Below are 13,644 nucleotides of genomic sequence, written 5' to 3'. Positions count from 1 at the left end.
GTGTCTTGGAAGTTGTTTACTACTGTAGCAACCTCTCCTTATCTTAGTTTAGTGTTTTGTTGTGCCAAGTAAAGTCTTTGATAGTAAAGTAAGTACTAGATTTGGATTACTGCGCAGTTCCAGATTTCTTTGCTGTCACGAATATGGGTCTACCTCCCTGTAGGTAGCTCAGAAAATTAAGCCAATTTACGTGCATGATCCTCAGATATGTACGCAACTTTCATTCAATTTGGGTATTTTCATTTGAGCAAGTCTGGTGCCATTTTAAAATTCGTCAATACGAACTGTTCTGTTTTGACAGATTCTGCCTTTTATTTCGCATTGCCTCTTTTGCTATGTTGGATGAATTTCTTTGATCCATTAATGTCTAGTAGCATTATGCAATGTCCAGAAGTGTTAAGAATGATTGTGTCACCTCTGAATATGTTAATTTTTATTGTGCACTAACCCTCTAATGAGTTGTTTCGAGTTTGGTGTGGAGGAAGTTTTCAAGGATCAAGAGAGGAGTATGATGCAACATGATCAAGGAGAGTGAAAGCTCTAAGCTTGGGGATGCCCCGGTGGTTCACCCCTGCATATTCTAAGAAGACTCAAGCGTCTAAGCTTGGGGATGCCCAAGGCATCCCCTTCTTCATCGACAACATTATCAGGTTCCTCCCCTAAAACTATATTTTTATTCCATCACATCTTATGTGCTTTGCTTGGAGCGTCTGTATGCTTTTGTTTTTGTTTGTGTTTGAATAAATTGGATTACATCATGCTTGTGTGGGAGACAGACACGCTCCGCTGGTTCATATGAACACATGTGTTCTTAGCTTTTAATTTTCATGGCGAAGTTTCTTCTTCGTTAAATTGTTATATGGTTGGAATTGGAAAATGATACATGTAGTAATTTGCTATAATGTCTTGGGTAATGTGATATTTGGCAATTGTTGTGCTCATGTTTAAGCTCTTGCATCATATGCTTTGCACCCATTAATGAAGAAATACATAGAGCATGCTAAAATTTGGGTTTGCATGAGTGGTTTCTCTAGAGTCTAGATATTTTCTAGTAAGATGTTTGAACAACAAGGAAGACGATGTATAGTTTTATAATGCTTGTAATATGTCTTTTATGTGAGTTTTGCTGTACTAGTTCGTGCTTGTGTTTGCTTCAAACAACCTTGCTAGCCTAAACCTTGTATCGAGAGGGAATACTTCTCATGCATCCAAATCCTTGAGCCAAACAACACTATGCCATTTGTGTCCACCATACCTACCTACTACATGGTATTTTCCGCCATTCCAAAGTAAATTGCTTGAGTGCTACCTTTAAAATTTCATCATTCACCTTTGCAATATATAGCTCATGGGACAAATAGCTTAAAAACTATTGTGGTATTGAATATGTAATTATGCACTTTATCTTTTATTAAGTTGCTTGTTGTGCGATAACCATGTTCACTGGGGACGCCATCAACTTTTCATTGTTGAATTTCATGTGAGTTGCTATGCATGTCCGTCTTGTCTGAAGTAAGAGAGATCTACCACCCTATGGTTAAGCATGCATATTGTTAGAGAAGAACATTGGGCCGCTAACTAAAGCCATGATCCATGGTGGAAGTTTCAGTTTTGGACATATATCCTCAATCTCATATGAGAAAATTATTAATTGTTGTTACATGCTTATGCATAAAAGAGGAGTCCATTATCTGTTGTCTATGTTGTCCCGGTATGGATGTCTAAGTTGAGAATAATCAATAGCGAGAAATCCAATGCGAGCTTTCTCCTTAGACCTTTGTACAGGCGGCATAGAGGTACCCCTTTGTGACACTTGGTTAAAACATGTGCATTGTGATGATCCGGTAGTCCAAGCTAATTAGGACAAGGTGCGGGCACTATTAGTATACTATGCATGAGGCTTACAACTTGTAAGATATAATTTACATGATACATATGCTTTATTACTACCGTTGACAAAATTGTTTCATGTTTTCAAAATAAAAGCTCTAGCACAAATATAGCAATCGATGCTTTCCTCTTTGAAGGACCATTCTTTTACTTTTATTGTTGAGTCAGTTCACCTATCTTTCTCCACCTCAAGAAGCAAACATTTGTGTGAACTGTGCATTGATTCTTATATACTTGCTTATTGCATTTGTTATATTGCTTTGCATTGACAACTATCCATGAGATATACATGTTACAAGTTGAAAGCAACCGCTGAAACTTAATCTTCCATTGTGTTGCTTCAATGTCTCTGCTATGAATTTATTGCTTTATGAGTAACTCTTATGCAAGATTTATTGATGCTTGTCTCGAAAGTACTATTCATGAAAAGTCTTTGCTATATGATTCACTTGTTTACTCATTGCATTTACATTGTTTCGAATCGCTGCATTCATCTCATATGCTTTACAATGGTATGATTAAGATTATGTTGGTAGCATGTCACCTCGTAAATTATCTTTTATCGTTTACCTACTCGAGGACGAGTAGGAACTAAGCTTGGGGATGCTGATACGTCTCCAACGTATCTATAATTTCCGATGTTCCATGCTTGTTTTATGACAATACCAACATGTTTTGTTCACACTTTATATCATTTTCATGCATTTTCCGGAACTAACCTATTAACAAGATGCCACGGTGCCGCTCTGTTTCTGCTGTTTTTGGTTCCGTAAAGGCTGTTCGGGCAATATTCTCGGAATTGGACGAAATCAACGCCAAACCTCCTATTTTTCCCGGAAGCGTCCGTAACACCGAAGAAGAGTCGGAGAGGGGCCGGGGGCCACCACACCACATGGTGGCGCGGGCCAGTGCCTAGGCCGCGCCGGCCTAGGGTGTGGCGCCTCCAGTGCCCCCTCGCGCCGCCTCTTCGCCTATAAAAGCCCTTTTCGACCTAAAAACGCAGTACCAATTGACGAAACTCCGTAAAGACTCCAGGGCGCCGCCGCCATCGCGAAACTCCAATTCGGGGACAGAACTCTCTGTTCGGCACCTGCCGGACGGGGAATTGCCCCTGAGCCATCTCCACCGCCGTCTTCACCCCCATCTTCACCACCCTCGAAGCCTCCACGATGAGGAGGGAGTAATCCACCCCCGAGGCTGAGGGCTCCGCCGTAGCTATGTGGTTCATCTCTCTCCCATGTACCTCAATACAATAATCTCATGAGCTGCTTTACATGATTGAGATTCATATGAGTTTGTATCACAATTTATCTATGTGCTACTCTAGCAAAGTTATTAAAGTAGTTCTATTCCTCCTGCACGTGTGTAAAGGTGACAGTGTGTGCACCGTGTTAGTACTTGGTTTATGCTATGATCATGATCTCTTGTAGATTGCGAAGTTAACTATTGCTATGATATTATTGATGTGATCTATTCCTCCTACATATGCATGAAGGTGACAGTGTGCATGCTATGTTAGTACTTGGTTTAGTCTGTTGATCTATCTTACACTAAAGGTTACTAAAATATGAGCATTATTGTGGAGCTTGTTAACTCCGGCATTGAGGGTTCGTGTAATCCTACGCAATGTGTTCATCATCCAACAAAAGTGTAGAGTATGCATTTATCTATTCTGTTATGTGATCAATGTTGAGAGTGTCCACTAGTGAAAGTGTAATCCCTAGGCCTTGTTCCTAAATACTGCTGCGTTACTACTGCTTGTTTATCGTTTTCATCGCATTACCGCTGCAATACTACCACCATCAACTACACGCCAGCAAGCTATTTTCTGGCACCGTTGCTACTGCTCATATATATTCATACCACCTGTATTTCACTATCTCTTCGCCGAACTAGAGCACCTATTAGGTGTGTTGGGGACACAAGAGACTTCTTGCTTTGTGGTTGCAGGGTTGCATGAGAGGGATATCTTTGACCTCTTCCTCCCTGAGTTCGATAAACCTTGGGTGATCCACTTAAGGGAAAACTTGCTGCTGTTCTACAAACCTCTGCTCTTGGAGGCCCAACACTGTCTACAGGAAAGGAGGGGGAACGTAGACATCAAACTCCTACAACTGGATCTCGTTCGGGACGTGGAAGTTCGACGCGCGCCGCCGAGCTGGATACCTTGGCGACCTCGACTACTTCGACCACGAGATCGCCATTGAAGAAGAGGAGAACGAGGATGAGGACGAGGACGCGGACGAGGATGAGGACGCAGACAAGGACGAGGAGGTGAAGCGCACAAACAACAACCATGACGCCGGCGGGCCGGCGTGGGATCCGGAGACCCAGCCGTCGGACATTACCGAGGACGAGGCCATTGCCATGGCATTGGCCAATAGCGAGCTCGACGAGGTCAATGAGCTCGCTATGTGGGATGAGCTCGCAATCCAGCTCTGCGAGTCGGTGCTCGCAGCGGAGGCCAACGACTCCTCCGGCCACGCCGACGCGTTCCAACAACCGCGCGCCGGCTGCTGCTCCGGCCTGTGATCCGTGGCCACTTTCACCACAGCCTCTTGCACCGGCGATGGCCTGGCCGCAGTTGCTGCAGCCTGCCCTTCCTCCTTTACGGCCGGCGTGCTGCTGGAGCCATCCCGATGGAAACGGAGCGCGGTCGATTTCAACCATTTCGGCCGACGCAAACGGATGTGGCGTCCGAAAGGTGTTGCCCCGTTGGAGATGTCCTTAGATTTATATAAATTTGAAGATGTGTATTTCTAATTTTGTCTATTGGGACAAGTCTATGTCTATTAATTCAACTGAACAGGCAGAGTAGAAACGGCTTCCGTTCCCTCCACGACAGGAACGGAACCGGTTCGCACCAGGTCACCGCAACGCAGACGCAGGGGATTTCGTTCGATCCAGAGCCCAACACGACACACTTCCCATCCGGTTGATTCGACCGCCGGAAACCCCGATCGCCTCCGCCGCACGCCACCCCGCGCCCAGAAGCAAAACCCCTCACCGGCGGCGAGCCAGCCGCCCGCCCCGCCCGCCCCCCTCCACCGCGACCGGCGGAGGAGCGCGCGCGGCGGCGAGGATGGGGAACAAGATCGCGCGGACGACGCAGGCGTCCGCGACCGAGTACTACCTGCACGACCTGCCCTCCACCTACAACCTCGTGCTGCTCGACGTCGTCTCCCGCGGCCGCTTCCTCAAGTCCGTCCTCTGCAAGCACGACGAGGGCCTCCTCCTCGTCAAGGTCTACTTCAAGCGCGCAGGCGAGCCGCTCGACCTCAAGGTACCCACAGCCCTCCATCCTTACTCTTCCGATTTGGGCAACCGCGTTCTGAGATCTGCTTCTGTGCCTCGCAGGAGCATGAGCGGAGGCTGGAGCGGATCCGGAGGGCCTTCCAGGGGCTCGAGGGCTCCCACGTCCTGCCCTTCCAGGTGACCACCCCGCGTGCACTGTACCGTGTGCTAAATTCAGTTTTGCCTCTGCATTGCGAACGAGGGAAACAATTTACTTGCTGTTTATTGCTAGTATATCGCGTTATGTTGTGGCATTTACTGAGGTTTAGCGACTTGCTATGCCATCTACTACATTATTGAACTCTGTTTGGTTTTGGTTGGAATTTTAGTGCGCGCATTCAGCTAAGTAATAGTATTACATTTAGAGTAAATTCGTTTTAGGTTTGCTTGGTTATATCATCTAGGGGTTCCTACTTCCTTGACTAGGATGCCAGGTTACATTCTGATTTTCAGATCATTTGTCATTTACTAGCAGTCCGGAGTATGCTCGCTTACTTTCATGTGTTCACATAACATGACATGTGCATCAACGTTGAAATATGTCATTGTGTTTCAGTGTTGAGAGACAGACAGAGGCTTTGTTAGTTTGTTATGCATACCTGCTTTTCCCTCTCCCTTAGCTGGCATGCTGACTGACAGGGCTTCAAATGTTTTTTCAGATCTGGTTTCAAACGGACAAGGCAGCATATCTCCTGAGGCAGTACTTCTACAGCAATCTGCACGATAGACTTAGCACGCGCCCTTTCCTCAGTCAAATAGAGAAAAAATGGCTTGCTTTTCAGGTGAGCCCTTGTTTTTTTTATGTCGCTGCTGTTGAATGTTCATTAGTAGTGTTTAAAAGGTGAAAGAGTCGATCATGCTAGTTGACTATAGGAAGTTGTACGCCATCTCTGCTAGGTGTAGACATAAATCTCGTATCTCGAATTAGTGGGACATGCAAGAGTCATTTGTCATCCCTTTCGTTTCCAGATATGCTTGTCGACTTAGCTCATTTGGTTGTGCAGTTAATCCATGCCGTGGAGCAGAGCCATAGTAAGGGAGTTTGCCATGGTGAGAAGGTTTTCTCCAAGTCATATTGGTATTAGCGTTTTCCTTTCATTCATATTTACACCGTTATTTCTCTTAGGTGACATCAAATGTGAGAATGTACTCGTGACCTCATGGAATTGGCTCTACCTCACGGACTTTGCGTCTTTTAAGCCAACATACATCCCAGATGATGATCCATCTGATTTTTCCTTCTTCTTTGACACTGGAGGAAGGCGAAGATGCTATCTAGCACCTGAGGTTAGTCCCTTCGCCAAAGTTACAGTCAAAAAAAGTTATTCTCTTTCGTCCATTGTATCCCAGTTTGCTTGCTCTCTTTTATACTTTTATGCTATATCTTTGACCGCCTATAACTTCTCTGGCACATGCTCTATTTGTACTGTGAAAATATACTAAATTCCATTTTTTGTCCAGAGATTACATGAACATGGTGGTGAGTCCCAGGTTTCAGCAGATGCGCCTTTGCAACGTTCTATGGACATATTTTCTCTCGGGTATGTAGTATTTTCTTGTGTAAGATCCTTGCTAATTTTGTCGAGAGTTGGGTTGTTTCATTTCTATCTGTCTGTTTTCCATTCGCATATTAGTGATACCTCATCACTATCTTTTGCTTGAACATGTTAATTTGATCATATGGGATGTATTGTCATTTGATATCTTCATATGAGAAAAGGTGTTTTTATCAGATCAAATCTGATGATTATTGTTGGAAGATTACTTCAATAAGTTTATGCACAATCTACCTGTTGGGCCAGTAATATCATTGCTGTACATGATGTATTTTGCTACGACGCATTGTATATTTACCTTGAGAGAAAGTACCCACCAGTGAAGTACTGAGTTTACCAATAGACTGGGCAAGAGTTCAAAACTATTTTGGATTCACTTGAGGCTGCATGCCTGTTCACAAATATTGCGTTGCAAATAATTTTTTTCTCAAGATTGAGGAGTGCTGTGCAGTTAAATATCAGAAGATTTGTTGCTCAAAATAAATGTTATTTTCCATGTATTTCTTCACTAGCTACTTGTAGTTTCTGCAGTACTCTACTGTGCTAAAATATAAATTGAAATTGATGGATTTCTTATTTCCTTATTCACCAACGGTATGCACTATCTGCCTACTTTCCAGGTGTGTTCTTGCTGAACTTTTCTTGGAAGGTCAGCCCCTCTTTGAGCTTTCACAACTTCTCGCTTATCGGCGTGGCCAGTATGACCCTATGCATACCCTAGAAAAGGTTTTCTGTTATTTCTCGCTCTTTGAAATACTTTCTGTGTTTTTTCTGAATTATTTCAGTTCTGAGAAGCTTTATATTCTGGTTGCTCCATGGGTGCCTGTGGAATTATTTCATTTATATGGCCAGTAATGCTTGCTTCTAGTGAAGTAGGACCAACCGTTCCTGTAATCATGTTCTTTAGAGTCATGACTACTTGGGCATTTTGTTCTAAACTTGTAGTTTGCAATGCAATACCTTCTTAGCTTCTGGCATGGAATCCAATATAACAACACAAGTAGAATAGGAGAACTATGACTGCATGTACTGTATGATGCATAAACTTTGGGTATCTGCCCAAATATTGGTCCTGAACTGACTGTTCATATCTCTTGGACTATGCTTTAGAGTAGTACTAGCTACTGCCTGTTGGAGCATGACTTGTTTTTCCCCAAGCCCTTAAGTGGATGATCCATTGCAGATTTTAGTGCAATGTAGAGCTTCAATTGGTAATAAAATTTGCAATGTTTGAATTCTTGCAACTGAGTAAACAATGGAGTGCTTGGTATTCAAGCTAATCAACTAGCATATAGTACCAAAGGGTTTGAATGGTCTTTTGTGTAAAAACGGTATTTTCTGTGTGGATCTAAATTAATTAAAACGAACTTGGCCACTCTGTAGGTATACATTCCTTCTTATTTTAATTCATTTGTGAAACATATATGTACTAAAAATGCATGGTGTACTGGTGTAGGGAGTATTATTTACATGTATGCAACTATGCATACAAACGTACTTTCATTTGCTGCTATGTGATGATGTCACCTAACACTAGGATTGATACATTCCTTCGAGATATACCAGCAACAAAGTGATCAATGTTAATTTGTTCTTTCAGATACAAGATGCTGGTATCCAAGACATGGTACTTCACATGATTCAATTAGACCCCAAAGAAAGGCTATCATGTAAAAGCTATCTGCAAAAATATGAAACTGTCGTTTTTCCAACCTATTTTTCAAGATTGCACAACTTCTTCTCGGATATTGTTCCACTTGGCTCAGATGCTAGGGTAAGGATCATTTTAGTTCATGTTCATTTTCTGGTCCATCCACTATTCACCATGAGCATCCTAACATAGTTTACTTAATACAGGTTGAGAAGACACAGGAAAATTTTGAAAGGATACATGACATGATGATAAGTGGCTTAACAGGTGAACAAAATCAAGTATCTGGGAAGGAAGACATTGGAGGACAAGTTACAAACTCACCGAGAGAATCTGCCAAAAGTGCATCCTTAGTTAAGAGAAACATTCCTGGAGACCATCATCAGATCGCTGGAGATCTCAATCTCCTTCTCAAGGAAGTGGAGCAAAGGAACGTCCATGGAGGCACAAAAAGTTATGCTGCTTCAAATGTTTCACGTGCAAATGGTATTGGGCCCTCGCAGCAGGTTAATCAAACTCAAAGTCAAACTACAAGTGTCTTGGCGGCCCAGAGCAATGATGTATCCCATGTGCACAAGATATCCAAGAGTAACTTGCTTGCTTTAGTGTCTGGTTATGATGCCCAATCGGATACCTATAGTTTTGACATTTTCCAACAGACACATTCCAAGGTGAGCTGTGAAGGCATGGTCTTGCTTGCCTCATTAATCTGCTCGTCCATACGAAGTGTCAAAAAACCAGAACTAAGAAGGGCCGGTCTCATCCTTCTGAAGATTTCTTCCACATACATAGATGACGATAGTCGCTTGCAGCTGGTTATTCCCTATGTTATTGCAATGCTTTCAGATCCCGCTGCCATAGTTCGCTGCGCTGCTTTGGAAACCTTGTCTGATGTTCTCTGTCTTGTTCAAGACTTCCCTATCAGTGATGCAATGATCTTCCCTGAGTACATCCTCCCAATGCTCTCTTTGCTCCCAGATGATACAGAGGAGAGTGTCAGAGTTTGCTATGCCAGTAACATTTATAAGCTAGCTTTAACAGCTTATAGATTCTTGCTTCGTTCTCGGAGCATAACTGATGCTGGGCCTCTAGACAAATCAGTGGTTGCTGCTGGATCACAGTCTGCAGAAGCACCACTGAAGAAGAAGCATGATAAAATTGATCGGCAACTTGCACGTCTGAGGAAAAGTATTTATGACATAGTGCAAGAGTTGGTAATGGGACCAAAGCAGACACCTAATGTCCGCAGAGCTCTCCTGCAGGATATAGGTTATCTATGTTACTTTTTTGGGCACAGACAAAGTAATGATTTTCTTCTTCCTATACTTCCAGCATTTCTGAATGACCATGATGAGCAGCTCCGTGCAGTTTACTTTGGTCAAATTGTCGTTGTTTGCTACTTCATTGGTTCAAGAAGTGTTGAGGAATATCTTTTGCCCTATCTTGAACAGGCACTAAGTGACGATATGGAAGCTGTGGTTGTAAACGTACTTGACTGCTTAACCATGATGTGTGAAAGTCGTTACTTGAGGAAAAGGGTAATCGTTGGCTTATTTGGGAAGGCCCTTCCTCTACTATGTCATCCAATTCAATGGGTTAAACGGTCTGCTGTAAGGCTTATTGCTGCTTGTAGCGAGAGCTTAGGGCCTGTAGATACTTATGTGTACCTTTCTCCACATCTAAGGCATTTTCTACACAGGGAGCCACCTTCATTGTCTGAAGCTGCTCTTCTTGCATGTCTTAAGCCTCCAGTCTCGAAAGCAGTCTTATACCAAGCTTTAGAGGTTACCAAGGACACAGGAAACGTTTTACTGAAGGGTGATGGTAAAAAAGAACAGACATTACCTGGTGGAAAATATCCTGCTACGACACAAAGTGGGCCCTCTGCCACTCTGGAAGATGCTGTAAGGTTGAGAACATCTAATTTGTCTGGCAATGTGTCTTTGGACATCAAAGATTCAATTTCTTCAGATAAATCGTTATATTATGGCTACGCACCACATGCATCTACTGTGAGCAGTTCATTTTATGATGGATTGTCTAAGGGAATTCCATCATATTCGGTTACCACTGATAAGCGTGGTTTAGGAGAAATATTTATGCCCTGGGAATCCAACCGGCATCCAGGTTTATCAAGTTCAGTTCAAGGCCTCCAAACTAGAGAGAATCATTTCAGTAGCAGGCATGGTGATTTAAGCATCAGTGACTCAATGAAGAGCAGCTTGTCTGTGCCAGGTGATGGCGTCTCCAACTCTGAGACTGCAGTGTCGCCCTCCTTCACCAGATCAGCAGTGGCTCTGGAGACAGGTTGGAAGCCTCGTGGAGTTCTAGTGGCACATCTCCAAGAACATCGGTTGTCTGTCAATGATATTGCGGTGTCAGATGACAACACCTTTTTTGTGACGGCTTCGGATGACTCAAGTGTTAAGATATGGGATACAAGAAAGTTGGAAAAGGACATTGCCTTCAGATCAAGGTTGACATATAACTTGGGTAGTAGCCAAGCTCTATGTACAACAATGCTTTCTGGCAGTTCACAGGTTGTTGTTGGTGATAGCGATGGCGCATTGCACTTGTTTTCTGTTGACTGTGCACGCGGTGTTGGGAGTGTTGCAGAGAGGTATTCTGGCATCGTTAACGTAAAAAGGAAAGATCTGAAAGAAGGTGCTATTCTCAGTGTTGCAAATTGTTCATCGGACAGCTTTAGCCCAACCATCCTATTCAGCACTGAACATTGTGACATCCATAAATGGGATGCAAGGACCAATTCAGAATCTTGGTCATTTAAATCCTCACCGGAGGAGGGCTATATCTCAGCGCTTGTGATGGGCCAGTGTGGAAATTGGTTCATCTCAGGGTCTTCAAGAGGTGTTCTTACGTTGTGGGATCATAGGTTTTTGCTTCCTGTCAACTCATGGAACTATTCCACAGTAACCCCTATAGAGAAATTGTGCTTGCTTATACCACCACACAACTCAATATCTTCTGCTGGAAGACCACTGGTTTTTGTGGCCGCAGGCTACAATGAAGTTTCCTTGTGGAATGCTGAGAATGGTAGCTGCCACCAGGTAATTAAATAGATTTCTTTCTAGTATTCTTTTTATAGCATATCTCATTAACTCGACTTTGAGACATTACTGAACACCCTTGTAATCCTGATTTAGAAGCTCCTGGTGCTACTTCACAGTATTTAGAATGTGAAATGCCTGCTCTCCTTTCAGTGCTTCCATGAGCTTTATATCATCTTGTGCAAGTAAACATCTTTTGAAAAGATGGATATATCTAATACTATGGTCGGTATCTCGTTGTAAACACTGTACAGATGTTTAGGACAGCAAGCATCGAGAATGAGGCTGTTATGCCGAAGACACCATCAAGACCTGTTAACAAGACAAACGCCAAAGACATAAGGCGAGCGGGAAGCTACAAATACAGAATTGAGGAATTATCTAGTCCGCCTCCACGCCTTCCAGGCATCCGTTGCTTGCTTCCTTTGCCAGGGGGAGATCTGTTGACTGGAGGAACAGATTTGAAGATACGCTACTGGGACCAGGCCAGGTTGAATATTACTACCAGACCCTCTTGCTTCTGCATTTCCCCCCTTCACCACCTGTAATCTAATGTGTTTTTATGTTTGATGATTTTGAAGACCTGAGCAAAGCTTCTGCATTGCTGGCCCTTCAGCGAAAGGAGTTGGAAATGACGAGTGCTATGATATAAAATCCAGCTACGGTGTACAGGTTGTACAGGTAAGTTTACCAAAACAGTATCAGCATTTTGTTTCTGTTGTTTATCTGAAGTTACACAGTAGTATTATCAACTCAAGAACCTTTTGATTTACCACTCCATCACTTTAACTTTCAAAATGATGCTGGTGACTTCCTACATGGTTATCTGATTGCACCAGTTTAGTGGTGGTGCTTGGAAACAGCGGGGGCAGTCAGTCTCTCTGAATCTCTCTTTGACGCTAACAGAGTTCAACGTTGTGGGTGCAGGAAGCGTGCAAGCAGCCTACGCCATCATCCAGGTTGACGCACAAGACGCAGCTCGCGATGGCTGCCGCCGATTCTGCTGGCTGCCACCGGGACGCCATCCTCGCGCTGGCATCCGTCAATCTGTCGAGCCAGAGGTTGATATCGGCCAGCAGAGACGGCGCCGTCAAAGTGTGGAAATAGCTAATCCAGCATGGGTGGGTAAAACCATCCCAAGATGACAAGCCCTCTTTGGTGTACATATTTAGTTCCATGACACAGTACATATATCTTGACACGCTGTTGTACAGATGATGATGTCAGTCAATACGAAATGAAAGATTTCCATGTATCCCTGTCCATTTTGGTTATCATAACCAGCTGTTTGTTGGTAAGATATGCTGTTCAGTCACACTATATTTTTTTTTTGGTTTAGGCACCATATTAACACGAACTAAACTAAACTAGTACGTAATTGTTTTCTTGATCTACTCCTCTTTACTTTTTCTGTGTATACGTATCAAACAAAACCACCCAACTACTACCTCTGTTCATAAAAGAATGCTGGATGTTTATCTAAATTCGAATGTATTTAGACACCCTTTAGTGGATAGATACATTTAAGTTTAGATAAATCTTTGACATCCTTTTACAGATGGAGGAAGTACTAATTTTTGGGTTCATCTTTAAAATTAAATTGCACTCTATCTTCTCCATCTTTTAGTAGTATTGCAAATTCCAAGTGCTACATAAACAAGTTTTGCATTCCAGTAGTGCCGGCGATGTGTGAGGTCCGTGTGGTGGCTTGTGAGGCAACGATGGCGGTGTTGAGCGATGGTCTGGTAGCGTCAAGACCTTGGCTTCAGCGAGCGGCCGAGGTTCTTCGTCTTGTGCTTCGCTTGCGGTGGAGTCAGAGCTGCTATGGTTTGTCGAGAGTCTTCATTTGAGCAGCGTGCAGGGTGGCCCTCTGGCGATGATCTTCCTCAGTGCAGGTCTTGCGCTTATCCTCTTCAGAGCTCGTCATCAGAGTCGGAGCTGCCTGTTACTTCACGAGGAGTCGCTTGTTTGGCGTTGGCCGGCTTGAGCTTCACGGTGCCGCTTCGGCGAGGTCTTGGTGGTTGGTTCTTCGGTGAAGTCGGAGTCGCTGAAGAGTGATGACGATAACATTGAAGGTCAACCGCGACGACTTCTCGCTTCGGCGGTCTGTGTATCTTGTGTGGGTTGCCAGGATGGCTCTGTGTCCCCGTGGTGGCCGTGCTCCATGGCGGTCGCCGGGGCACTT

At 43.7% G+C, this 13,644-nt stretch overlaps 1 protein-coding gene across 2 annotated transcripts; it reads left to right on the top strand.

The window, feature by feature from the left end:
* Positions 1–4,756: 4,756 nt before the first annotated feature.
* On the top strand, positions 4,757–12,714 carry LOC127305144 (serine/threonine-protein kinase VPS15). Of its 2 annotated transcripts, none has more exons than XM_051335522.2 (12): positions 4,757–5,173; positions 5,248–5,322; positions 5,844–5,966; positions 6,189–6,234; positions 6,311–6,471; positions 6,646–6,725; positions 7,361–7,466; positions 8,341–8,514; positions 8,598–11,459; positions 11,714–11,949; positions 12,041–12,144; positions 12,391–12,714. In XM_051335522.2, exons 1-12 carry the CDS (start codon positions 4,973–4,975, stop codon positions 12,564–12,566), a joined length of 4,344 nt encoding a protein of 1,447 aa, XP_051191482.1. In that variant the 5' UTR covers positions 4,757–4,972; the 3' UTR covers positions 12,567–12,714. The 2 variants fall into 2 exon arrangements, with proteins under 2 accessions (XP_051191482.1, XP_051191481.1); XM_051335521.2 differs by having other exon boundaries at positions 4,758–5,173; positions 12,041–12,140; positions 12,387–12,714.
* The last annotated feature ends 930 nt before the right edge of the window (positions 12,715–13,644 follow it).

The sequence above is a fragment of the Lolium perenne genome, chromosome 6 (genome assembly GCF_019359855.2).
Source record: "Lolium perenne isolate Kyuss_39 chromosome 6, Kyuss_2.0, whole genome shotgun sequence".
Classification (NCBI taxonomy): Eukaryota; Viridiplantae; Streptophyta; class Magnoliopsida; order Poales; family Poaceae; genus Lolium; species Lolium perenne.
The sequence above is the reverse complement of the archived record's forward strand: the minus strand, read 5'-3'. Positions and strand labels throughout refer to the sequence as shown.

Excerpts from the sequence above, each read along its gene's own strand:
- LOC127305144 (XM_051335522.2), top strand. The coding sequence starts at position 4,973 with ATGGGGAACAAGATCGCGCGGACGACGCAGGCGTCCGCGACCGAGTAC. Across the intron at positions 5,323-5,843 it reads CCCACGTCCTGCCCTTCCAG|ATCTGGTTTCAAACGGACAA; the intron begins GTGACCACCCCG and ends ATGTTTTTTCAG. Across the intron at positions 6,726-7,360 it reads ATGGACATATTTTCTCTCGG|GTGTGTTCTTGCTGAACTTT; the intron begins GTATGTAGTATT and ends CCTACTTTCCAG.